Genomic DNA, 25,966 nt, shown 5'->3' on the forward strand with positions numbered 1-25,966 from the left:
TCAAGATAAATGCAATGTATATTACATAAATCAGCTATCTGAAGCATTTAGATGTAACTAGACCTGAGCAATCTTTTTTTATTATCCTCTTTTAGCTTATAAAACAGAATCTAGAAATTAAATTTAGACATCCAAGTAATGTAGTTTAACTGTTTTTAACTGTTTTATGAATTTAGAACAAAAGGATAATGTAAACCAGTGTGAGCGTGAAATAAAAAACTAGGAATGAAATGACAGTAAGAGATAACACTAATTTTTATGAATATCATTAAAGTGGAAGGCTATCTCAAACACTATTTCAGCTCATTATGTTTTTGTAGCTAAGGCACATTATTCAACTTTCAACCCTTTGGATTTAAATTCAGAGTGTAGAATCTGTGATAAACATCTCCCAAATTCTTCCAAGATCATTCGTTCTGCTAGACAAACAGAGTAAGCTTCTTTTTCTGCCTCTTCAGCTTGAGCCAGGAGACAGGCACATGTTGCCTCAACCACTTCCCATGATATACATGTACTAGACTGCCGACTGGAATAAAAAAAGTATATATTTAAATGTCGGAAATTTAAATCAATGCAAAAGATAAATTAGCTAATTTATTCAGCAACACTGACAGCCCAATCCTATCCAGCACAGGAGCAGCGATGTCAAACAGCAACTGCTGCATCCTGTGCTGGATTAGAGCAGGCTGGAGGTCTCCTCGGAGTAAGGGGACATTCATCCCCTTAAACCAAGTAATGCCCTAGTCTCCTCAATGGAGCTTCTTGGAGCTGCACCAGCTAAATTGCTGGCACAGACTCGAGAAGCTGTCAGGCTTTCAAGCCTAAGAGGGAGGATAGGATTCGGTGGAGGAGGCCTCCACTGGTCCCATCCCCTTTATGGGCCAGTCACCCTCTGCCCTCCCCCCCATCCAAAAATGCTTCCCCCATCCTCCCACCGCCCTCCCCATACCTCAGGGCCGCTCAGCGTTTATGATAGCCCCAGCACAGGCTGGGGTTCCAACTGTGGCGTTGGCAGGGTGGGGCAGACCTCCCCACAGCACCATTTACTCCCTGGGTGGCAAAATGTGACTTATTGCACATTTGTGACACCCAGCACTGGTGCTGCAGTTGCAGTGCCAGGGCTAGAGAAGCATTGGATTGGGTTGCCCAATTACTTAGAACCCAACTAACATTCAGCACTAGACTTAGGTTTGAGAACTCACTTCACCAATGACACAAAGAAACGGGGCCATTCAAAGTGAAGGACATTCAGACTGCCTACATCACAAGGAATGATGAAAAATCCCCTTCTCTTGCTTATGATCATGGACCAGATGATCAAAAAATCTGTTGCTGGCTATTTTCCTGTACAAAGCAGTTTTTGAAGGTTTGTCTGTAGGCCTGCTACTAGTGCAATTTTAGTAGAGATGCCTCCCTCCTGACAGCTACAAGCACTTGAGTAATCATATGGAGACATCTGGAGACATCCACATCCAAACCCAGTATTCAAGAGAACACAGGTTAATATTATATTCTGAAAACATAGTATGTATAAATATTGTTCCAGAAGCAATTTTCAAAAAATTGTATAAAACAGCTGCAGCACTATATTCTTCACCTCTGCTACAGAGCATGTCCAACGTTGTAAGTAAATAACTATGGGTTAGGGCAGAGCATATAAAGAGGAGCAAGCATAGGTCAAAAGAAGAAATCAGGTAGACTCAAAGTGTTTATGTAAGTGGCAGATGGCTGTTAATATTTATAATTAGAAGTATTACTATGTACAAAAACATTCTGCTATTTCAAGATACATCTCTCAGAAAAAAGAGGCTATTATACAGGTAGTTCTTAATATTCACCTGTCTTTTCTCAGTTTTGATAATATTTCAAAGTTAGAAAATGATACAGACTCATTTTCTTCATAACTTTTAAACTCCATGTGGTTTGGCATATTCATTAGTGTTTTTCGATCCGGACTTTCTTCATAATTTTTGCAACCAACACATTTGCAGATAGAGGAACACATAATTTTAGCCTAGAAGATGCAAAATGCTCTATTCATAAAGACATAAATGTTATTAAATGCAAATACACAATGTGAGAGAACACAAAAGAGATCTGGCTCTCCTAAAGCTTGCTTCTATGCACGTTTCCTTGGGAATAAATCCCACTTACAGTGCAATCCTACTCTTACTTTATGCTGGCGCAGCAGCTTAGGATGCTCCAGCCTAGGGTATCACATGCCATAAAGCATGTTTGCAGCACCTGGTGAGTAGGCTGTGCTGGCAGAAAGACCTGCACAGTCCTGTAGTGCTGAATCAAGATGCTATGTCTGAAAAAGCAGGAAAGCTCCCATTGGTTGGTGCAAGGGTGGAACAGGGTTGGGGAGGGGTATAACAGAAACGGGGAGGGTGGAGAGACGGAGAATAGGAGGAGGGGAGGCCTAGGAGGGGGGAAGGATCGGCGGCGCTGGCCTACGCTATATCCTATTCCCCCTCCTAGGCTTGAAAGCCCAACTTAGGCTTCCTGGACTTGCACCAGCAATTTAGCTGCAACAGATTTGAGTTGCCCTACTGAGCAGGCTGGGGCTTGACATGGGGTAAGGGAACAAAATATCCCTTTCCCTGAGGAGACCTCCTGCCTGCTCCATCCCAGTGCTGGATATAGCGTGGGTAGTGTGGCTGTGCCAGCGCTGGTTAGGATTGGGCTGCAAGTTCAATAATGTTTGCTCCCCAGTATGTGCGCATAGGATTTCAGTTTTATCATGAACCACCACAGTAGGCTGGGATAAAAGCTATGATAGGCAGGATGGGTTTTGCAAGAGTTCTGAGTAAAACAAAAACAGAGTAATAATTTGAATCTCTTCAGACCCCAGATATTTGTGTATTTCGAATCTCCTTCTCTCTTGGACTACAGAAGCCATTCTTAAGTCAACTATGTTCAAAACAGTAAGTGAAAGAAGGAAGTTGAGCTGCCCTTCCACAGGCAGTGAAAAAAAACACAAATATTTCAGCATTTTCTTTAGTCAAATCTCTTTGAAAAATTTCAAGGGGTCAGTGCCATAGGATTATATTATTTATTTATATTGAATTTAAAATATTTTATCCCACCTGTCAGCATGACCTTCCAAGGCAACTAACAACAAAAATTACAAGTCATCAATTAAAACATCAGTGACAATAGTAATAAAAACAACAATACTAAAAAAACAGCTAAAGCAATAGTAAACCACATGGTCCATTAAAAACGCAGGAGAAAATTGTCTCTACATGGCATCAAAATGTAACAAAGTGGGTTCCAACTGAGTGTTCTAGAAGAGGTATTCTACCACTAAAGAAAAACACCCTATTTCAAGTTGCATTTGTCTTAACTCTGAAAGTGGGGTCCAGAGCAGGGCCTCTGAGAAAGACTGAAAGAAGCGACAAGTTCACATGGGAGCGGGTGGTCTTTCAGATACCTTAGTCTGAAGCCATTTTATAGGGCTTTATTGGTCAAAACTAGTAAATTGTGACCAGAAACAAACTGAAAGCAAGACAATTTTTAACTCTAATCTGGTTCCCATATTGTCATGGGGAGGAAGTGTAGTCTGGAGGTTGAACTACTGCCTTGCCTGAAGAAGTTAAACAGGTAAGCCCCAGTTTTGCTTTGGATTGGCGAATGGAATGCTGATGAGTAATGTGAAGGAATGTGGAGGAGTGTGGACTGCAGAGGTGTCAGCTGGTAAGAAATGGATAACATCTTGAGAACCTGTCTGAGGCTTGATTTGCGGTTGCCTGTGGAAACTTGGAAGGCAAGAGCTGTGCATTCAGAATAACAACTGCACTATGAAGGGAAACATCAGAAGAACTGGAGAGTTCTATGAACTTCTCTCATAGAATAACACTTGTAAAAACTCCATTTGGAAAAAATGGGGTTTATGGTCAGTCTGCCTACATAAACTGACTTAAATCTATGAGAAAGGCGGTATATAAACAAATATCTGAATCAATGGAAATTTCTGAATAGTCTTCAGAGGAAGCCCCATTTACCATCAGGATTAGTGAAATATAACTGTGCTTCTTACATTCATTGCGCATGTGTATTAGCATACAAGTTAGCAAGGTCATAGAGACTGTATGAAAAAAGAAAGCCCTGCACTGCACAAAGAAATTCTTAGATGCCCGACTGTGACCATAATTTCTTTGGAATTGAAGAGAAAATTTTCCTTGTTTCCAACATTTCCTAGAAACTGTAATGACCTGTTTGAACTAAGAGATTAGCCACTTTGAATGCCTCAGTCAGGATGGGGAATGGTGGGATTTAAATATTTTAAATAAATAATTTGTGGTGCATATTTTGTTAGTTATTTTATTTGAAACATTTATAAATCACTTTTCCAAAACTTATACTATCCATGAAGAAATAATTGACTCAGTACATAAACAGCTCTGTTTGTGGTGCTGCCAAGCACCCTGATGGTGGTCATCTGAATATCCAGGGTCTGGAAAAGCAGCAGACAAAGAGTACCCATGCCTTTTCTTACAACCATTGGCCTGCATCATCATTACTTCAGGCATCAATCTATCCTCACCTGTGCTCATCCTTTTATTATGCTACCCAAGATAACATATTGGTATTGATACAATAGGATATGTCATCTCTACTTTACTAGAGGCTTTTGCACTGACCTTCTTTCCAGCCACTTTTGAATTCTGTGTATCTCCTGCCACTGCCTCCACCTTTCCCTCAGAGAGATTCTATGGGAGTTTTCCCTCACATGAGGCAACCTCGCGTCTTTTCACAGGTGGACATCCCCTAAGTGTCACACTTTTACAAAGCCAACTCAACAAACCTCAAAGCATTCACAGTAATTTTTTAGGCAGCCTGAACGTTTACAATTACATCCTTTGTTATGCCTGGGTTTGATATCTCCTAGTTTCCCTTTTCCAATCTTTGGTAGAAAAGCTTCTGGGTTTCGATCAAGGCAAGCCTAAAACAAAACATTTTATTTATGCAGATGTCATTCAAGTTGAAGAAAAATTTGAATTCATTTTAATACAAAAATACTGCCCACCTAAGACTTATTAGACTACTCTCTTTTTCACAGATGGTAATGAGTAAGGATGCTGCTGGCCTTGCCTGCTGGTCTAAGACCTAATCCTTGCTGCTGACCTAAGAATTCCCAAGGACAGGAAATTGATAAGAATGGAGTGGGGGGCTTAGGGGGTTGCTGGGGGAAGGGGAACTCACTTCAAATTGGAGACACCTTTCACCAGCAGGGTGATCTAATAAGATAAATTTTGAGGGGTACATTGCTTCTTTTTTCTGTTAGTAACTTTTGTGGTCTATTTATTCTGCTCTGTGATGATCAGGTCCTTCACGCCCCATAGATGCAACCAGAGACAGTGCAACCAGAGACAGCTTGCCTCATCAACCTCCTTTTACAGCCCAGTTGTTTTATTAGACTTTGGCTGCTTGCTCTCTTCTGCTCAAGTGCTCAGTGTGCCAATATTCCTAGCAGGTGCCCTCTCCTTGGGTAGCATAGTACAAGACCCATGATAATATACATTGGAAGGTTAAGTCTTCTTCCCAGGTGTCCTGGGGTCTGTATGTCAGCCTGGGGCACAGGAAAGTTCTGGGTCCTCATCTGGGGTATATCACTTCTTCCTCCTCTTCTTCGGATTCCTGAATCGTCCCCCGTCTCCTCCTCATCATTCCCACTGCTTTCTATTCTCCTCCACTTGTCTCCTTTGCCCCCACTGTTCTGCTCCTCCTCTGTCCCCCATGTCCTCTATTCTACCCTCCTCCCTTTCTACCTCAAGACCTTGTATGGGCTCCTGCTATCCTGACCATTCCACCCTGCCTTATGTAAACCTGCCAAGAGATCACACTGGCTCCTTTCATTGAACTATGGTTTGGTAGCACTGTGTTGTGATATCATCAGCAAGTATCCCCAGCCACAATGGAGTGATAGCTATAGATGGCAGTAGAAGTGGGGATTCCTCCACATTGCCCAATATAGGACAACATCAAAATATCCAAAATATTGTAGCCTAAGGTTTCATTTGCTTGGAGGAAAGAAACTTTGGACCACAGCCCAATGTCTTAAAGAAAACTGTGTTGAACCAAACTTCGTTGATAAGAAAATTATTGGCTGTTCTGTATGTGTGTTTTAAAAATAATAAGCAACCTAAAAAATCAGAAGAATGTCATATGTTTTCCTAGTTATAGTAGAACATAGTTGTATTACCTTGATTGCTTTAAACCGTTCACTTTCATGTTGTGGATTGTTATAACAATTGTTACAGTTGCAGTTATTGCAGAAATCACCATTGGCAAAACAATCGCAGTATCTGTGTTTAACAAAGGTAATAAATGAAATACATTTTTATAGTTCATTATTTCCAAGTATGGTTCATTTTTATTTATGATATTGTGATGCACTAGTATTTGGTCTGTGTGACTACAATTTCTTTTATATGTGATTGGCGTTTAGGAAATTTTTACCTCATGTCCACTCTCAATAAGTCACATTTCCTCTGCTGAAGTCCCAAGTGACTCCAGGATACACATTTTTTTTTTGGTAATGCTGATAAAAGATAAGACATCAGGATTACCAAAAACCTGTGTATCCCAGAGTCACTTGGGACTTCAGCAGAGGAAAAGTGACTTGCTGAGTTAGGACATGAGGCCTACTCATTTCAAAAATTTCAAAAATGCAAAAAAATTTCCAAAACACCAATAACATGTTATCAGTAGTATACTGTTCAGACATTACATTTTATGCATAGTGTCAAGTATGATGTGCAGAAAGAAAGGAGGAATGAAAGAAAATAAAATGTAGCTTCAGATGTAGTATGTGACTTTAATTTACTTCAGTTGTTTCAGTCCAATACATCTGGTAGCACAGTACAGCAATACATGCATGACATTTGAAGAATATTCCAATGACATTTTATATACTTACAGTTTGAGACATTGTGATTTAGTGCAGTTGCAAGGTTTTTTAGACTTCGCATCCCAGGAACTAAAAGGTAATCTAAATGGTTGCAAATGAAAAACAAAACAAATGTTCAGAAATGATATCTGAAAAATTATATATTGAATGTTTATAGGATTGTGTCCTTTACAGAGATGACATCCACATGTTGGTAGGATAGGGAGAAATTATGGTTTTAATCCATCCATCCCAATATATGAAGCCTTCTCCTGCTACCTACCACCCCACACTCTCTTGCTTCCAGGATAATGAAACTCTGAGCTCTGAAACTTTTCTCTACTATACAGAGAAAAGAATAATATATTTACTTCCTACTCCTGTTTCTATTATTCAAGTTATACAATTTAACTTGCTACTACCTATTATGCTTTTTCCCTGGTGCAACTTAGGGCACAGTTCTAACCAGGTCTACTCAGAAGTAAGTCCTATTTTGTTCAATGGGGCTTACTCTCAGGAAAGTGTAGTTAGGATTGCAGCCTAAGTGAATATTGCTCTGTCAAGAACTGGAGTTTTGCAGAATAATGCTATACTTAAACAAGGAGCCCAAAAAGTGGCATCTTGTTATTGAAGTGATAATAAAGTGGGATATAACTATAGCTATCAGTAATAATATAAGATATTGCAAAATGCCTTGTTGAAAACCACTGTAAATAACAACAGGTTTTTATGTGAACCTTCAGTATTGTAGAAATAATCATATAGATGACCATGACTTATACTCAGAATAGCAACAAGCATATATTCTTACCCGACTAAAGCTAGTTTTGTTGACTCTTGAAGATTTGAATCTGAGTGGCATGTATGTAAGGATCCATTATCAAACTGCTCAAAATAAGAATCAGACATAAAAACCAGGTACAAATCCTTGAAAAGTATACTTTATGATTTGATCTGTAAGGACCTTGTGTTCAATCTACAATAAAATTAATTCAATTTATCAGAGCAGATTATCAGATCAGACCAGGTACTTCACCCATCAAAAGTCTGTGGGTAAAAGCAGAGTTGCCTGTGGCACCAGGTATGTGGTGAAAAGTTGGGAAAATTAAGAGGAGTATGGACAGAAGAATTATAACAGGAAGGATAAAAGATTGGCATAAGGGTGTTGGAGTGAAGGAAGGAATAAATAAGCCAAAGGTTAAAAATGGAGTGATTAAATGAGGAAATGGGAAGGAGAAAAATAGTTAAAGGGAGAAGAATGAGGTAATATGCAGAGTTGATAGGAAAAAAATGGCATATAGAAAGATAAAAGAAGAGACTAAGTAGACAGAAAATGGGGAGCAGAGGAAAAATGAAAATGTAAGAGAATGGTGGAAAATGAGTGTATCAGTTCCTGGGGGGAGGGGCGGGATCGGCGGCAGCCATGTGTGCCAGATCCTAACCTCCTTTTCAGGCCTGATCCACTGACAAAAGGCAATGTGGACTTGCACCAGTGGCAGAGCTGATGCAGGTCTGAGTTGCCCCATTGTCCATCCTAGGGCTTCCCCTGGGGCAAGGGGACAACTCCAGCATGGGCAATTCGTGCATAGGATGCAGCACAGGCTGTACTGGCCTGGGGGAGGGGAGAGGCTGGGAGTCTTGGTTAATTTGTCACAGTGTTGTTGTTTTATTTTAATTTTTACTTTTAGTTTGTCACAAGGATTGGTTAAGTCATTTTTATAACTTTCTCAACTACTGTATGGTTTTTCTGTTACATGTTGGCTGATGATGGTTAGTGTATGCGGAAATGTGTTGCCTGATCCTCTCAGCATGCAAGGGAAACAAGTTGATAGGATATGCACCTGCCATCTAATGACAGCATGAACCTTGCTAAAAAAAACAAAATTGAGCCAACTGAGCCTGAAATGAGAAGTTTTGAAATGTAGAAGCTCTTCATGACACCCCCCTCCCCAATCACCAAGAACCTAAGAGCAAATTTTTTAATGGTTGGACATAAAATCTCTTGCACTGTCCCAGGAGAGTCGCAAACATGCCATAAAGCATGTTTGCACAAGCCACACCAGTGCACAGAGCTGCGCCGACCTGCAGTGGCTAGATCCAGCCTCCACGGCAGCAGCAGCAGCAGCAGGTGAGTTTACGCTGGCCAGCCTCGGCCAGTATAGGACTCTGGGGTGGGTAGGCAGAGGGCTGGGAGGAGGTGTTTCAGGAGAAGGTATTTCAGAGAAGGGCATGTGGTGGGCGGGCAAGGAGTGAGAGGCAAGGCCAGGACTTGGCAGTTATGCCGGATCCTATCCTCCATAGCCTGGGCAGCACAGAGTGGCTCCTGGCTGCTCTGTTCTGCTCGGATCTGTGCCACCTCATCAGGTGGCACAGTTCCAAGTAGACCCATTGGGGTAAGGAGAGATGTCAGGAGAGATTGAAATGTCAGGAGAGATTTACAAAGTGGAAAAAAGTAGGGGTATGGCAATATGAGCTTGCTACCTGGTGAAATAATCACTGCCACCAGCAGAATTGGCAGAATGCCAACTCAGAGCTTGCCATCCAAACCAACAGTCTAATCCAAACTAAATCCTCTCCTGGCAGAATGTAGAACTGGTAGAGCCAGCAGGATCCAGGAAGAAGTGCCTGGATTCTGCCAGAAGTTGTATGATGCTGTTGTGCACTCCCACCAGCCATCACAGTGAAACATCAGTACAATTGCTAGTGACCACACACATTGGCCCGCCAGCCAGGCTACCATCTGCCATTGTGAGATAAGGTGGTGGTGGAGGCAGGTGGTGGGAGGAACAGGGGAGTTTCTGGGTGAGAAGGGGGCAAGGAGGAAGATGGAATGAGAGAGGGAGAGGGTGAGTTCGGTGACACTAGAATGTGGATGAATTGTATCCTTCTCCCTTCCTATCACTGTTACACACTTCAGTCCTGGACCAGTAAAATTTCTGGTGCAGGACCGAGAAATCTCATAGGGACAGTAAAAGTTTTCCTCAGGGTAAGTGAACAAAAGTTTGTTTATGTTGAGGAGAGCTCTCCAGCTGACCTCCCCTCCATAGGATGTAGTGCGTGCCTCCTTGGCTCAGCTGCATTGGGTGGTGGGTTCATTTGGATGGGCTAAAAGCCTCTGTATGGGGATTGTCAAATTGGAAAATCTTGCCGGGAGAAAAAAAGGTAAAAGTCTACTTACCCCTTGTGCACAGATATTCAGTTTACCTGAAAGTGGCAAAAACTGTCCTAGTACAGATGTTACAGAGTTAGCCGCATCTAATAAAAACATAATTGAAGTCAATGCAAGGTATATATAAGATATGTTTCAGGGGAACTATATGCAATTAATAATTTATGAGTTTTGATCTTTAGTAACGATGTAGACACATTTTTTAATTTGCCATTGATTTTTATATGTCCAAACTCAATATGCTTGTTTATCAGGCACAAACACAAAAAGCAAGAATTCTAAGGAAAACATCTACACAAGATGTATCTGAAGTACAGTGAAAGGAGCAGCAGTAGCGTCTCAGAGCTCAAGACTCTGAAAGGCTGTGTCCAGAACTCATCTTCCTAGGTGTCCTAGAATCCTGCTCAGAGACAATGACACAGCTTGCTCAAAAGTCATGGAGGAGATTGGGTTAGTTTCTTCTTTTAAAAGGATAACAGATGAAATCAAAATATATTTGGGTACATGGCTGTAATAAACATTGCTTTTTTTAAAATTTAGAGAAAAAGCTCTGAAAACAATGACTGGGTGATAACACAATGGATGGAAAGAAAGTACAAGACCTGCCCAGATTAGTCAGTACTTCTAAACTGAGATACAAAAAGGTACACACGAAGGCCCAGCTGAAGCTTGGCCACTGTCTGAGGAAGCAGCCCAATATTGCTGTTCTCTCCCCTCCAAAAGGTATAGTACACACCCCACTGCCACCTTCTTGCCTGTACCCAGCTGATTAAGAAAACAGAAGAGCGAGGCCTGGCATTTTGGAGCCCACCCATTTACCTTTTGCTCTGACACTGGTTCCTCACTCTTCCTCAGTGCATGTTTTGATCAAGTATATTGGGAGCACTCCCAGCATGTTCTGCTCTTCCTGTTTATTCAAAATATGGAGATACAGGTGCAGAGGAAGAGCAAGAAGGCAGTACCAGAGTGAAAGGTAAGGGGGTAGTCTCCGCCTCCTCTCCCCCCACCCACCCAGTTGCTTTCTTAAACAGCTGGGAGAGCAAGGAAATGGTGGTAGCAAAGCATGTTCCACCCCCCCTTCTTCCTCCAGTGCTGCTATCACTGGCCTAATCTCTTCCCACTCGCTTTCAGTGAGCAGCAGGCAGGTGTAGGGTGCAGGATACCCCTCATCAGTTCACCACTTTCCCCAACAAGAGACGTATCTAGGCATGTGCAAGTAGGGTTCTTGCCCTGGGTGCCACTTGTAAAGGGGGTGCCACTGAAGGAACTAGAAAGAACAGGGGCAGTCAGAATCACAAGACTTCTACTGTCTCATGTTTCAGCAGTCCTGCAGTCCAGTTGCTGCTCCTGTTCCTTCTCCTTTAGAGGCTCTCGTTGATCTGGGTGGCCAGGTCATGGGGTCTTCATCACCACCAGCACCTCCTCCTCAGAACTGAAACCTGGAAGTGATGTCAGAACATTGTGATGATTTCACTGCCCCCTCCACTGCCTTTAGCAATGATTGTGTCCTCAACTCACCACTTAATGCGAGGTTTTCAATCAGTGTCTTGGATGGATCAACCCTAAGGCCATGTGATGTAAAATGAATTGAATTTCCTTCTTGTTTAATAATCAGTAACATATTTCATTGGGGGGGGGGGAGTCTGGATATGCTCATAGTTACTATTCTTCCTGCCAAGCTCACTGGTGCTCCCCTTATGTACAGTCCACACAAATGTGTTCAAGAACCCTGGAAACAAGTGTTTAAAATGTACTACAGCACTGTAAGTGTAGATGGCTTGGAGGAGAAAGCTGTGTCAGGGCCATCAAACACCTCCATTTAAATAAGCCTTACTCATGTATTGACAATAGCGATTTCTATTTTAAAAAATGCCAGAATGGCCACTTCTTCTCTTTCTTCCTTAATCATCATGCAAAGAGAGAAAGAGATGCTACCAACACAGATCCAAAGAGAACATTTATGTTATGAAAAGAATGCTTATCAAGGAGTTGTCATTAACAGAACTATAAAAAAACTTGTTAGCTAATTATGTGACTGATCTAGATATTTTTATAGTTGGTAAAACAGTGACACTTGGTGGATAGGCTGGGTAAAAGCAAATGGATACTTTTCATGCTTTCTAGAGCCTTTCCTCACAATTATTTCTGTGCATATTTGTTTCTAAATCATTGAGCACAGACACCTTCCTCCATGCTCATGATTCTGCTATGGGGATATTTCTCCAACACTGAATGTACTATATTTTATAACCATCAATGGGCTGCAGACTTAGATGACTCTGGACTTGCGCAGTGGTGTACAAATGGGGTGGGGGGTCTCAGACCCAGGGTGCCAAGCTGCAGGGGGCTGACAGAGGCTGCATCCCAATTCTTAAAATCTTATTATTTTCAAACAATACCATTCAAATGATATCATAATAATACCATCATTCGATGTGTAATTTCATGCAGAATGCAATGAAACAAACTGCGTTGAAATATCTCTATCCTTTCAAAACTTATAACCAAAAAACCAGAAAAGGAAAAACAACTGCCTTACATAACAAACAGTGGATTACACTGGGAATCCTGTAACAAAGGGTGTACACTGTCCCAAAAAGTAGATTACTCTGGGAATAAATAGCTTTTTGCAAGCATTTCAGAAAACCAAATGTATTCTTCATAAATGTACATATATTTTGTCTTTCTTCTATATTACAACAAAACAGCTTTCATATGTATGATAGACCGCAAGCCCACTACATATTATCTTGATAGGCATTCCTTCATTGTTTTGTTTTGGGTTTTGATCTCTAATGTTCACTACATACTTGAAACCTATTATATATATATATATATATATATTATATATAAGTTCAGGAAAAGAAAATGTTCACTGTCTGAGCTTCTTCTCTGGCCATTATTATTATTATTATTATTATTATTATTATTATTATTATTATTATCATTATTATTATCATTATCATTATTATTATTCATTTCATATCATGGCTATTACTGAAGATAATTTTGTCATGGGGAGGATGCCAAAAATTTATGGGCCCCAGGTGCCAAATGACCTTTGTATGCCACTGAACTTGAGCCCCCAAACTTGTATTTTCTCTGACTTGTGTGCACTCAAGTTACACATGTTTGGAAACTGGAAGTGATTCAGATACAGGAATTTTTCTTGGGAACAAGTAGAGATGGACGATCGATTGGGGTTGATGGCCGAATTGCCTGATTTTTTTCTCTAGATGAGGGAGGGCAGAAGGAGGAATCTAGTGGACAGGGGAGGAGGTTCTTCTTGGAACTGGCTGGATATGCCCAGGGAGGGGGCTAAGGAGGCAGGAAAAGCAGGGGGAGGACGCATTTCCTTGTGATAAAAGAGGAATGTCTTACAAACTTGTGGCTCACTTTGTGTTCAGGCATGGCAGGAGCACACAACTTTCTACCCATCAATCACTTCTGATGAGGTCAGTCCTGTCTGCCTATCTGCCCCTAGACTGCCTGTGTATGTGCCTCCATCCTATCCCCTCACTTGCTCACTTGTGCTGCCCAAGACGGGGGTTTAACTTAGGGAGGTGTCTGACTATAATTTTGTCTGATTTTACCGGAGGCCAGATCCTGAAAAATAACCTCCCAGTAATTGTTACCTAAGAACTGTACAGTCACTAATTTATTAAAAACACAGTATATATACATAGTATGTATACATACATACATACATTATTTTAATACTGTTTTTGCTATACTATGTATACATAGTATAGCAAAAACAGTATTAAAAATAGTTTCTAATTTATTAAAAATATGATCTATCTCATAGATCAGGGGTGCCCAAACCCCAGCCCGGGGGCCACTTGCGGCCCTCAAGGCCTCTCAATGTGGCCCTCAGGGAGCCCCCAGTCTCCAATGAGCCTCTGGCCCTCCGGAGATTTGTTGAAGCCCACACTGGCCCAACGCAACTTCTCTCAGTGTGAGGGTGACTGTTTGACCTCTCGTGTGAGCTGTGGGATGAGAGCTCCCTCCACTGCTTGCTCTTTCACATCTGTGATGCAGCAGCGGCAGCTAAGGAAAGGTCAGCCTTGCTTTTTGCAAGGCCTCTTATAGGCATTGAGCTATTGCAAGACCTTGATTCATTTATATAAGTTCATCTTTAATATATTCATTTATGTAAACTTATGTAAATTTATTCAAATTTGAAATGTAGATTAATTATTTATTTCCCTGGCCCCCGACACAGTGTCAGAGAGATGATGTGGCCCTCCTGCCAAAAACTTTGGACACCCCTGTCATAGATCATAAGATACATTTTTATACAGTAATTTTTTTAATTGTTCTCTCAACAACCATTTGTAAACACTATCAGAGTAAGGCCACAATCCCATCCACACTTTCCTGGGAGTAAGCCTCATTGACTTTAATGGGACTTACTTCTGAGTAGCTAAGCCTAGGATTAGGCTCGAAGTACACTGGAAACAGCATACCAGTAGAACCATTAATGAAATCCTCCTTTAAAGTGCCTGGTGCCTTAAGCCAAAAGCTCTACGTAGAACACACAACACACAACTGGGAGTGTGCAATTCAGTTCACAGTAGAGAGATAAGCAACAAGGAGTGACTGAGCAAGTGCAGCTGCACATAGTTGCACCTGATTTACTTGGAAGTAGACCCTCTGTGGAGGAAGGGCAACGGCACTCATGTGGAGGTCCTGGCAGGGGGATACTGCAGAAGCAAGCATGCTCTCCTAAAAGCTTACTACATAAGCAGCTGTTGCAAGTGCTTCCTAGCTCCTGCCAGCATGCAGCTAAGATCTCTGGCTAAAATACCTGTTGCTGCAGAATAATTCTATTTTAAATTCTACTCTCTGCTTTTCCTGTGTTTTACATCTTTGCAAGGTCTCCAGGACTCTTCCAGTGAAAAGGACACACACACACACACACACACACAGATGCTCCCCCCCCCCACACACACACAACTACAGGGACTTTTCCCCTCCAGTCCAACTTCATTGGTGAGGATAGGGGGAAATGAGGTTAGCAACTAGGTTTGCAAAAAGTTTTGCAAAGGAGAGACTGAAGTGTGACTGTATACAGTAAGGGGAGAGGTGGAGAGGAAAGCAAGAGGAGGGAATAGACTGGGAGCCCAATCCTAGGCATGCCTACTCAGAAGCAAGTCCCTTAATAGTCAGTGGGGCTTACTCCCATGAAAGTGAGGCTAGGATTGTAGCCTTAACTGTTTTAAGTGCTCTCTCTCTCTCTCTCTCACACACACACACACACACACACACAGAGGCAGTATTGGAAGGGCCCATCAGGCCCAGCTGGGGGACTGGATGGCTGAGGGGTGGAGTCTGCAAGCGTGTCCACCTGCTTGCCTGATTGTTCTCCTCCTCCCTTGCCTGGCAGGTATTTACATCTCTGCTGGCCTTGCCAGAAGTGTGAGCTGAAGGGCTAGAGCCAAAGGGCTCTTGGTCTGTGGCTTGCAGCCCAGGGTTTGCACCTGGAAGATCTGGTGCTCTCTTGGTCTGTGGAATAACAGCGGTCAGATACCCTCCTCTTCTGTTTAGGCAGGGGAGAGAGGAGCAACAGTCACTCTGCAGCAGAGGATCCGCCTGTGTGACACCCAGTGCCGGGCTTGCCTTTGTTTTTATCTTTTTATAAGCAGTCCTGCTGGGTGTCTCTCTCTGTATAGGCCAGTCTCAGAAGGTGGGCCTCACCACATGTGTTTTTTCTCAGGAGGGAGCTCAGGGGAAGGGAAGGGTGCCACTATCAAGAGAGTGACGGGCCAGGGGAGATATGGCGGTGGGGGTCGGACAGGCTGTTACAGGAGGAGAGTTTATCACAGGCAGATCATCTCCCCTTCTGGTCCTTCCCCCAATTCTCGGATGCCTGGTGGTCTTGGTGGTGAGTCCCTGAATCTGAAGCTGCTGCTTTTGAATGCCAGGTCAGTTAATAACAAGACCTGTATCATCTGGGATTTAATCCTGGATGAGAAAGCAGACCTGGTATGCATTACGGAGACCTGGTTGGACATGGAGGGAGGCGTTAGTCTCTCTGAACTTTGTCCACCAGGCTTCCAGGTGTTGCAGCAGCCAAGATTGCAGGGACGGGGAGGGGGAGTTGCAATGGTCTATTGTGAGTCCATCTCCCTTACCAGGTGCCCTGTCCAGCAGTCTGCTGGGTTCGAGTGCCTGCATGTTGTGTTGAGAGGACCGGACAGGATTAGGATTCTGTTGGTGTACCGCCCGCCCTGCTGCCCAACAGTCTCCCTGCCTGAGCTGACTGGGGTGATCTTGGGGGTGGCATTGAAGGCCCCCTGCCTGTTAATGCTGGGGGACTTCAATGTTCATGCCGAGGCCCCTGCAGCAGGTGCAGCTCAGGATTTCATGGCTGCCATGACAACTATGGGCCTGTCCCAGAAGATCTGGGCCCCAACACATACTGCAGGACATGTGTTGGACCTGGTGTTCACAGCTGGACATGGAGACAGTGATCTGGATGTGGAGGAGATTAAGATCACTCCGTTGTCATGGACAGATCACTTTCTGGTAAGGTTTAGGCTTGTTGCGACTTCCTACCTCCGCAGAGATGGGAGACTGTTTTCTATGGTCTGCCCCCAGAGGCTAATGGATCCTGTAGGTTTCCTGAGGGCTCTGGGGGATTTTCCCACTTCCAAGACTGGTGCCTCATCTGAGGCCCTGGTTGACCTCTGGAATGGGGAAATGACCAGGGCAGTGGATGAGATTGCTCCGGAGCGACTTCTGCCACGTCGCAGACTCAGAGCGGCTCCTTGGTTTACTGAGGAGCTGCGAATGATGAAGCGGCAGGGCAGACGTCTAGAGCGACAGTGGCAGAAAACTCGTGATGAATCCGATCGGACACGGAGTAGAGCTCATTATAGAGCCTACTCCGTGACGGTGGTAGCAGTGAAGAGATCGTTCTTCTCTGCTACCATTGCGTCTGCTGATAGCTGTCCAGCAGAGCTGTTCCGTGTGGTGCGGGGCCTCTTTCATCAGGCCCCTCTAGTGGACCAGGAGGAATACACAGTCAGCCGCTGTGACGTGTTTGCACAACACTTTGCAGATAAAATCGATCGTATTCGTTGCGACTTGGATGCCACATTGACAATGTCTGACAATGTCCCCTTGGCAACTGCTTGTCCAGTGTTGTGGGATTCTTTTCAGCTTGTACAGCCTGAGGATGTGGACAGACTCCTTTAGAGTGTGAGGCCATCTGCCTGCCTGTTTGACCCTTGCCCAGCTTGGCTGATAAGAGCTGCCTGGGGTGGACTGGCTGAGTGGACGGGGAGGGCGGTTAACTCTTCCTTGATGGAGGGGACGTTGCCACTTGCTTTGAAACGGGCGGTGGTTCGCCCCCTCCTGAAGAAGCCCTCCCTGGATTCCACTGTGTTGGATAACTACTGGCCAGTCTCCAACATCCTGTTTCTGGGCAAGGTAATTGAGCGAGTGGTGGCGGCCCAACGAGTGGGGTCTTGGATGAAGCGGATTATCTGGATCCTTTTCAATCTGGTTTCAGGCCGGCCTTTGGGACGGAAACTGCCTTGGTCGCCTTGGTGGATGACCTACGCCGGGGACTGGACAGGGGGAGTGCGTCCCTGTTGGTCCTGCTGGACCTCTCAGCGGCTTTCAATACCATCGACCGTGGTATCCTTCTGGGCCAATTGGCCGAGTTGGGAGTTGGAGGCACGGTTTTGCGGTGGTTCCGCTCCTACTTGGAGGGTCGGTCCCAGATGGTGGTGCTGGGGGATGCCTGTTCGACACCCTGGCCTTTGAGGTACGGGGTGCCGCAGAGTTCAATTCTGTCCCCTATGCTATTTAATATCTACATGGAACCTCTGGGAGAGGTCATCTGGGGGTTTGGAGTGGGGTGTCATCAATATGCTGATGACACCCAGCTCTATCTCTCCTTTCCTCCAGACTCCAGGGTGGCAGTTGAGGGCCTGGAGCGCTGTCTGGAAGCAGTGAGGATCTGGATGGGGGCTAATAAGCTGAAATTAAATCCAGATAAGACAGAGGCTCTCCTGGTTCGGAAATCCTCGATGCAGGTACTGGACTATCGACTTGCTCTGAATGGGGTTGCACTCCCTCTGAAGGAGCAGGTCCGCAGCTTGGGGGTCCACCTGGATTCGCAGCTGCTCCTGGATTCCCAGGTGGCGGTTGTGGCTAGGGGGGCCTTCGCTCAGCTTCGGCTGGTGCGCCAGCTGCGGCCGTACTTGGATCGTGCAGACCTGGCCACGGTGATCCATGCCACAGTGACATCAAGGTTAGATTATTGTAACGCGCTTTATGTGGGGCTGCCCCTGAAGACGGTTCGGAAACTGCAATTAGTGCAGAATGCGGCAGCCCATGTGGTCACTGGAGCTAGGCGGTTTGACTCTGTCAGCCCGCTTCTCCGGGAGCTGCATTGGCTGCCCATTCGTTTCCGGGCCCAATTCAAGGTGCTACTTTTGACCTTTAAAGCCCTATACTGCTCTGGGGCAGGGTATCTCAGAGATTGCCTACTCCCGTACAATCCGGCTTGTCCTCTTAGGACATCAGAGAAGGCCTTTTTACAAGTGCCGCTGCCTAAGGAGGTACGTGGGGCGGCAGCAAGAAACAGGGCCTTCTCAGTAGTGGCACCAACGTTATGGAACTCCCTTCCCCTTGATTTGAGAATGGCTCCCTCTCTTGAGACTTTTCGGCGAGGCCTGAAGACCTTTTTGTTTAAACAAGCCTTCTGAGTTCATGGCCTTTTTAAACATCTTTTCTATATCTTTTAGTATTTTTACAGGCCTGATTCCTCTATGATTTGCTGCGTTTTGCTCTTTTCATCTGACTTTTTATCTGACTACTGTTTTTATGGGTATCTGTTAATGTGTTTTAATATGTTTTTATTTGCAGTTAAATTATGTTTTTAATGTTTTTAATATGTTGTAAGCCGCCCTGGGTCCCTTTTGGGGAGAAGGGCGGGATATAAATAAAGATGATGATGATGATTATTTCTTTTTTTCTTTTTTTTCTCTTCCTTTTATAAAAGTTAACTCTTCCTCCCCCCCCCTCCCAGTACAACTTCATCAGTGGTGAATGATTATGGGGAGAGGGACTAGCAAGCCTCAGCTTTGAAACAGAGAGTTTAAAGTTTGGATTCAATAAGGGGGAGGGGGCAAAAACAAGAAGGAAAGAGAAGATGGACTTAACCCTTTCAACGGCTTGAGAAACAAAGGTACAGCCTTCTGCAGGCTGCCCCTCTCTCTCTCTCTTTAAAAAGATCACTCTCCCCCCTTCCCCACCCTGTCCAACTTCATCTGTGGGGAGATGGGAAGGGGGTTAGCAAGTTGGGCTTTCCAATGGAGTGCTTGAAGTTTAAATACAGTAGGAAGGGGGGAAGGGGGCACAAGAAGGAAAGAGGAGATGGACTCAGCTGTTTCAAATGACTGCTTCTCCCTCACTCAGATGCCCCCTCCCACACACAGCTCATTGTCTCCTGCTCTGACTTGGCTGCCGCTCCAGAGATGCCTCTGTGGGCACTGGTGCTGAGCGAGGGGGGCTGCTGATGGCTGCGGTGACAATTGCCCTGCCCTGCACTTGGAGCTTCTGCAGCCGGGCAACAGCCTGAAGGAGCACACCTGCACCACACCCACAGGCAGCTGCGAATGCTCAGCAGCACCCCAGCCTGCACAGCTTCCTCTCAGCAGAAGATCACTTGCTCCCTCCCTCCCACAATAGTGATTGGCTGGCTCACTCACCTCCCCCCCCTGCTTGCCTAATATAAGATAAGGCGGAGCAATGATTCAGGCTGCTTTTCTGGGAAGAAATTTTTCACCTTACAGGTGAGTATCTACGGTAAGTAAATTAAGGAATGACTCCTGCTGCCTCAGCAGCAAACACAAAATGAGTAGACAAAGGAAAATTTAGGGAAGAGCTTTGTGTTGCAAGAAGATAAGGGGCTACAAGAAGGAACATGCTAAGTCCATCAAACAGTTAAGTGGGGGCATCAACTGATTGTGGGTATCCTTCCTGGGAGACCTCAGAAGGACCCCAGGTAACAGAGATATGAAGATATTATTAGTAAGTAAAAGAAAGACCCTGACACTCCTGACAGCAGCTCAATCTTGAGCAGGGGTGTCCAAACTTTTTGGCAGGAGGGTCACATCATGTCTCTGATACTGTGTTGGGGGCTGGGGAAAAAGAACTATGTTTAAAATTTGAATAAATTTACATACATGAATATATTAGACATGGATGAATGAAGGTTTCACGATAGCTCAAGGACTATAAAATATGTTGCGCAAAGCCTTTCTTTTGCTGCTGCTGCTGCTGCATGGACGTGAAACAGCAAGCAGAGGAGGAAGCCCTCAGCCTGCTGCTTGCTCAAGAGATCAAACAGTTGGCCCTCCTGCTGAGAATAGTTGCATGGGGCCAGCGCAGACTCCAGCAAGTCTCTGGAGGGCCAGAGGCTCATTGGAGACTGGGGGCTCCCCGCAGTCTGGATAGGGGGTCTCCTGGGGCTGCAAATGACCCCAGGCCAGGTTTTGGAAACCCCTGATCTTGAAGATCGCATTGCTGCATTCCCTTCTACCCTGCAAAGCCTTACTGTGGCTCCCAAATTCCAGGAGAGCTTGGGAACCGCATAGTTGAAATGATGAGATTTGCATCAGCAGGGGACTGTGGGGAAGGGCAAGAGGGCAGTGGATTCAGGGGTTTTTCACCTTGAGTCTGCCACTACTGCCTTCCTCCAGTCCACTGTGGAATAAGATGCATTGATCCACTTTCTGCCTGCAAGTGGAAAGCTGATCATCTGCCTCCTTACTGTGCTCCTCGTGTGGTTTCTTCAAATGGGGAAGTGTGGGATTTCCAGTTTGATTTAAAGGAACTGGGCAAACACACTTCCTCATTTGAAGAAACTGCTCAAGAAGAATGGTAAGGGCCTTTTTTGTAGTGCTGTGGTGGCAGTGGCATTCCTGAGATGGCACTGGATGGTGTTTAGTGGTTGTGCTTCTCCTGCCAAAAGCACCACTATGCTAACTCCGTGCTTTGGAGCAAAGAGTTCCCAAAAAAGGCAAAGGCAACAAGACAGAATTTTCAGGTTGTATGCCCTATCTCTTTCGGGTTAAGAGAACCCATTGAAGGTGTGTCTACTCTTCCCTGGGTGTCTACCAAACCTTTGAGCCAGCATTGATCTAATGCTACATTACATAGGATATTATGTAAGGATGAGCAGAATTCCAATTCTCCTGGGAGAAATGGATAGGATAATGGATAAATGGGACCCAAATTTCAGCCCATTCTACAATATGGGACATATTTTTAATCTATTAATAGTTGTTTTACTATAGGTGCAATCCTAACCCCTTATCTCAGTGCTTTCCAGCTTTCCAGCACTGATATAAGGGCAATGCAGCTCTGAGATGAGGAAAGAAACATTCCCTTACTTTGAGGAGGCCTCCGTGAGTGACACCCAACTGCAGGATGTAGCACATGTCCCATTGGCACCACTATGCCAGTGCTGGAAAGCACTGACATAAGGGATTAGGATTGCACCCAATGTTTATCAGAAGCTATCCTTCTATGCCTTTTGCTTTCTACTTTTTTCTACTCTTGTTCTATCAGTTTCTCGATCTTGGTCTCTCTGGTATTTCCCTATTGTAAAGGTAATCCCAAACTAGCTTTCTAGTGTGACACATTATGTAAGGCCACGAACCAGCAGTGTGTCCCATACTACCAGATGAGTACAATTATCTATACCAGGGGTGCCCAAACCCCGGCCCTGGGGCCACTTGCGGCCCTTGAGGCCTCTCAATGCGGCCCTCAGGGAGCCTCCAGACTCCAATGAGCCTCTGGCCCTCCGGAGATTTGTTGGAGCCCACACTGGCCCGATGCAACTGCTCTCAGCTTGAGGGAGACTGTTTGACCTCTCGTGTGAGCTGTGGGATGAGGGCTCCCTCCACTGCTTGTTGTTTCACGTCTGTGATGCAGTAGAGGCAGCAAAGGACAGGCCAGCCTTGCTTTGTGCAAGGCCTTTTATAGGCCTTGAGCTATTGCAAGACCTTCATTCATTCATATAAGTTCATCTTTAATATATTCATTTATGTAAACATATGTAAATTTATTCAAATTTTAAATGTAAATTAATTCTTTTTTTCCCTGGGCCCCCAACACAGTGTCAGAGAGATGATGTGGCCCTCCTGCCAAAAACTTTGGACACCCCTGATCTATACCATCTCAACTCATGGATTGCTCCAGTGTTTGCAATAGGTAAACCTGGTAAATATTTACTTGGCAAATGGGTAAATATTTCTGACTTCAATGAGAAAACTAAAACAAGCAATTAAATTATAAATACTTAGGCTAATATCAAGTATATTATTTATATTTTCCAACATTTTGATACCAGGCTGAAGATGCTTATGCTGGTCTTGATACTGGGGGACCAAATGAACTGTTTTCAATTCTCTTGTATTCATATTGTTTATACAGAGTATATGTGTTCCACCCTTTAGCTGGCAGATGATCTGAAATGCACAAACAATTATTATTTTTAGTAGCTTTCACACTGAAGACAGCAGAATGATTTAGCATAGAAGTTCTCATTGGTATGTTCACTTTCCTTCAAATCAACGTATTGATTTTTGAAGTTGACTGTGTATATGTACACCTTTGGAAGAATTAGCAGGTCAAGGTAGAATCCAAAGTACCACTTCCATGAACAGAAGCTCCCTCCAAGAACACAAGGAGATTTTCACTTGTCCTTTTTGCAAGCAGAATGCTCCCTCTGTTCATGGAGTGCATTTTGTTCACAGAAGGACTACTCTAGATGCTATCCCAGTTTAATTGCACTCACTTTGTTGTATTTTACATTTTTACAAAATAAGTCTTATTTTACAAGAGCTTTAATAGTATTGTGTTTAGTTCAGTATATTTATAAAAGTATCTTTTAAACTTTAGAAATAGTAAAAACAAAAAGTAACCTTTTCTTTCTATTAGGGCACAATCCTAACCCCTTATGTCAGTGCTTTCCAGCACTGACATAAGGGTAATGCAGCTCTGAGGTAAGGGAACAAACATTCCCTTACTTTGAGGAGGACTCCATGAGTGACACCCAACTGCAGGATGCAGCACATGCCCCATTGGCACCGCTATGCCAGTGCTGGAAAGCACTGACATAAGGGGTTAGAATTGCGCCCTTAATGCCTATACAGAATAATTCATTGCATAGGGCAGTGAATAGGACAGAAACAGCTGATGAGAAAAAAGACCTGCAGCATAGCCAAAGAAATATACCTGGTGGAAAGAAGAGATTAAAAAAAGCAAGCAGCAGCCTCAGTACTGCCCTGGAAAAAACAAAAGAAAATTTCAAAATCCTATAAGGTAACTGGTTCACCATTAGTAGATGTGAAACAGTAAGGAGGTCAAATCTATTTGTTTCATATAATCAAGGGTATAAATAGAATTTGTGTGGCACCAGCTATAGCAGATAAAGTTACTAAATTTTTCATAGTTACATTGTAATAAAAATATTTATTTATTAATGAAGAGTCACATTCAAAGTAACATTTCTATGTAGTAAGTTCCATGAATGCATGTTCCCTCTGAGACTGGAAGGGCTGTTCTAATTGTGCAAAGGACCCCTTATGCCCATGCAAGTACACTTTATAAGAGTGGAACACTCCTTCCATTCGCAGAAGGAGCTTACTCTGCTGAAGTATACATCTGTTCACAGAAGCATTACACTGGATGTGACCCAAAGGCATTTATACCCTACATTTTGAGTTCTAAAAACAAAACGGCCACAGAGCAAAACAACATAAAATAAAAATACAATCTTGTACAAAATTCTTAAAACATATAGCACAACAGATAAAAACACTAACGAATAAAAATAATCAAGGAGTCAGATAAAAACAAACAACAGTCAGGCAAAATGTCTTCTAAAATGAAAGATTTTCACAAAGTGCTGGAATACAAGCAATGACAGGGCTAAACTCCCAAGGCAAGGAAACAACAATCATGCTCATTTTGATTGTGCTAACATGTTCTACTGCTGCCAATAAAAGCTAATAAGAGTGATTACCACTTGAGGATTGAAATAGTTACTGTGTGAACAGGTGGGCTCCTCTGCTGCATTTTGTGAAGTTGCAAGGTTATAATGGATTTCTTCACCATTTGAATTTTGAAAAACTGCTTCTTCTGAGTTATCAGCAGTAATGCTAACAACTGCCTCTCTTATCTCTGCCTGAAATGTAAGCAATTACATAATTAACACGTTTGACATTATGCTTCTCAAACTGATATCTAGAATGGGAAATTCAATGGGAAATGGGAAATTTATGTCAGTGTATCTGGCCTGGGAAAGGGAATAGGATACAGTGTGCACCTTTGCAGCTGATCTGGTTCCCTTCCTGGGCCCAATCTGCCTTTCCTTACTCCCTTGCCTGCTCCAAGGCCTGATCCTATGACTGGCTCCTTGGACTTCATACTGATGAGACATGGACATCATACCAATGGTACATGGATGTCATGCCAATGTTCCACCTATGTCAGAACGCTGTTCTGTGGCAATAATGGGCTGTGTCATAGTTTCTATGGATGCTGTTGGCATTGCTGAGAGCAGCTCCACTAGCGTTACTGGGAGGACTGGACCAGCATTACTGGGAGGGCTGCACTGGCTTGGCATTGCCTGGATGGACTTAGAATTGATGGACATAGCACCAGTGTGTATGTGACATTAGCATGACATCCTAATAGGATTGGGCCAAAATATATTTACACTGTTCAAAAATATATGATATATATTTATATAATTCCTTGAAGCACTTAAATGAAATTGCAAACTTATAGAAATCGAAAAGAGTAACGAGGAGATGGTTTTGTACTTAAGGGAGCATGAAAAGATAACATACAGGCCTTCCCCCTTATCTGTGGAGGTTCCATTCTGGAATTCCATATCTGAAACTGTGGATATGGGCAAACCTCCATCCCCACGGTCTGGGGGCTGTGCCCCCCCTCCAGAGGTGAGAGGAGCCTCTGTCAGGCTCAGACTGAGCTGTATAGCTAAAAACACGAGTAGTTGATGTTTTTAATGTCTTATAAGGAATTAGGAGGCCCAGGAAGCCCTCCAGGAGGTGAGCACGCTGGAGGCACCAGAGCCGATCCACAGATAACTGAATCCATAGATATGGGATCCATGAATATGGAATTTGTGGATCCTCCTGTAGTTCTTATTTTAAATTACCACTTTTTCTTTAATATCAAATGCAAAGACTATAGACTTTTAACAAAGTGCTGAAATGAAAAACCAAGTGTATACTGTACTTACAAGTTCATCACAAACAGGAGCAGTATTCTGATGTACAACACTGATACCATTACAAGATTCTACAGTACAAAAGAAAGTTCAAAAAATAGTAAGTAGACAATATTAGATATTCTTTTCTCTAGATCAGGGGTCTCCAAACCCTGGCCTGGGGGTCAGATGAGGCCCACGGTGAGCCTCTATCCGGCCCATGGCCAGCCTCTTGTCCCCTGAAAGCCCCTGGCCCACTTTGCCAAACATGACAGGAACTATGCTCTGGTTGCATCTGGAGGGTGTTCTAAGGGCCAGAGAGGTTGAATGAATGAGCCCATTCATTCATTTATTCAAACATCTAAGCTCCCTCTCTAATTTAGGCTGCAATCCTAACCAACTTTTCAGCGCTGACATAAGGGCAATGCAACTTTGAGGTAAGGGAATGAACATTCCCTGGTCTTGAGGAGGCCTCCATGACTGCCCCCCAACTGCAGGATGCAGCACATGCCCCACTGGCACAGCTATGCCAGTGCTGGAAAGTTGGTTAGGATTGCACCCTTATTTATATAAATTTTATATTTAAATATTTTTTTCGGCCCTCAAAACCGTGCCAGACATTTGATGCGGCCCTCTG

General features: G+C 43.8%; 1 protein-coding gene across 1 annotated transcript in view; it reads right to left on the bottom strand.

Annotated features, from left to right (window-relative positions):
- Positions 1-330: 330 nt before the first annotated feature.
- TESMIN (testis expressed metallothionein like protein) overlaps positions 331-25,966 on the bottom strand; it is a 34,785-nt gene continuing 9,149 nt past the window's right edge. The window contains exons 3-12 of the mRNA XM_066619604.1: positions 25,363-25,421; positions 24,118-24,279; positions 22,390-22,558; positions 10,074-10,150; positions 7,707-7,780; positions 6,926-6,997; positions 6,202-6,311; positions 4,811-4,950; positions 1,839-2,014; positions 331-526 (exon numbers count right to left, since the gene is read on the bottom strand). Of these exons, the coding sequence (XP_066475701.1) occupies positions 331-526; positions 1,839-2,014; positions 4,811-4,950; positions 6,202-6,311; positions 6,926-6,997; positions 7,707-7,780; positions 10,074-10,150; positions 22,390-22,558; positions 24,118-24,279; positions 25,363-25,421 (1,235 nt within the window). The remainder of the gene's footprint in view (positions 527-1,838; positions 2,015-4,810; positions 4,951-6,201; positions 6,312-6,925; positions 6,998-7,706; positions 7,781-10,073; positions 10,151-22,389; positions 22,559-24,117; positions 24,280-25,362; positions 25,422-25,966) is intronic.

Source organism: Tiliqua scincoides, chromosome 1, assembly GCF_035046505.1.
Source record: "Tiliqua scincoides isolate rTilSci1 chromosome 1, rTilSci1.hap2, whole genome shotgun sequence".
NCBI classification, from domain to species: Eukaryota; Metazoa; Chordata; class Lepidosauria; order Squamata; family Scincidae; genus Tiliqua; species Tiliqua scincoides.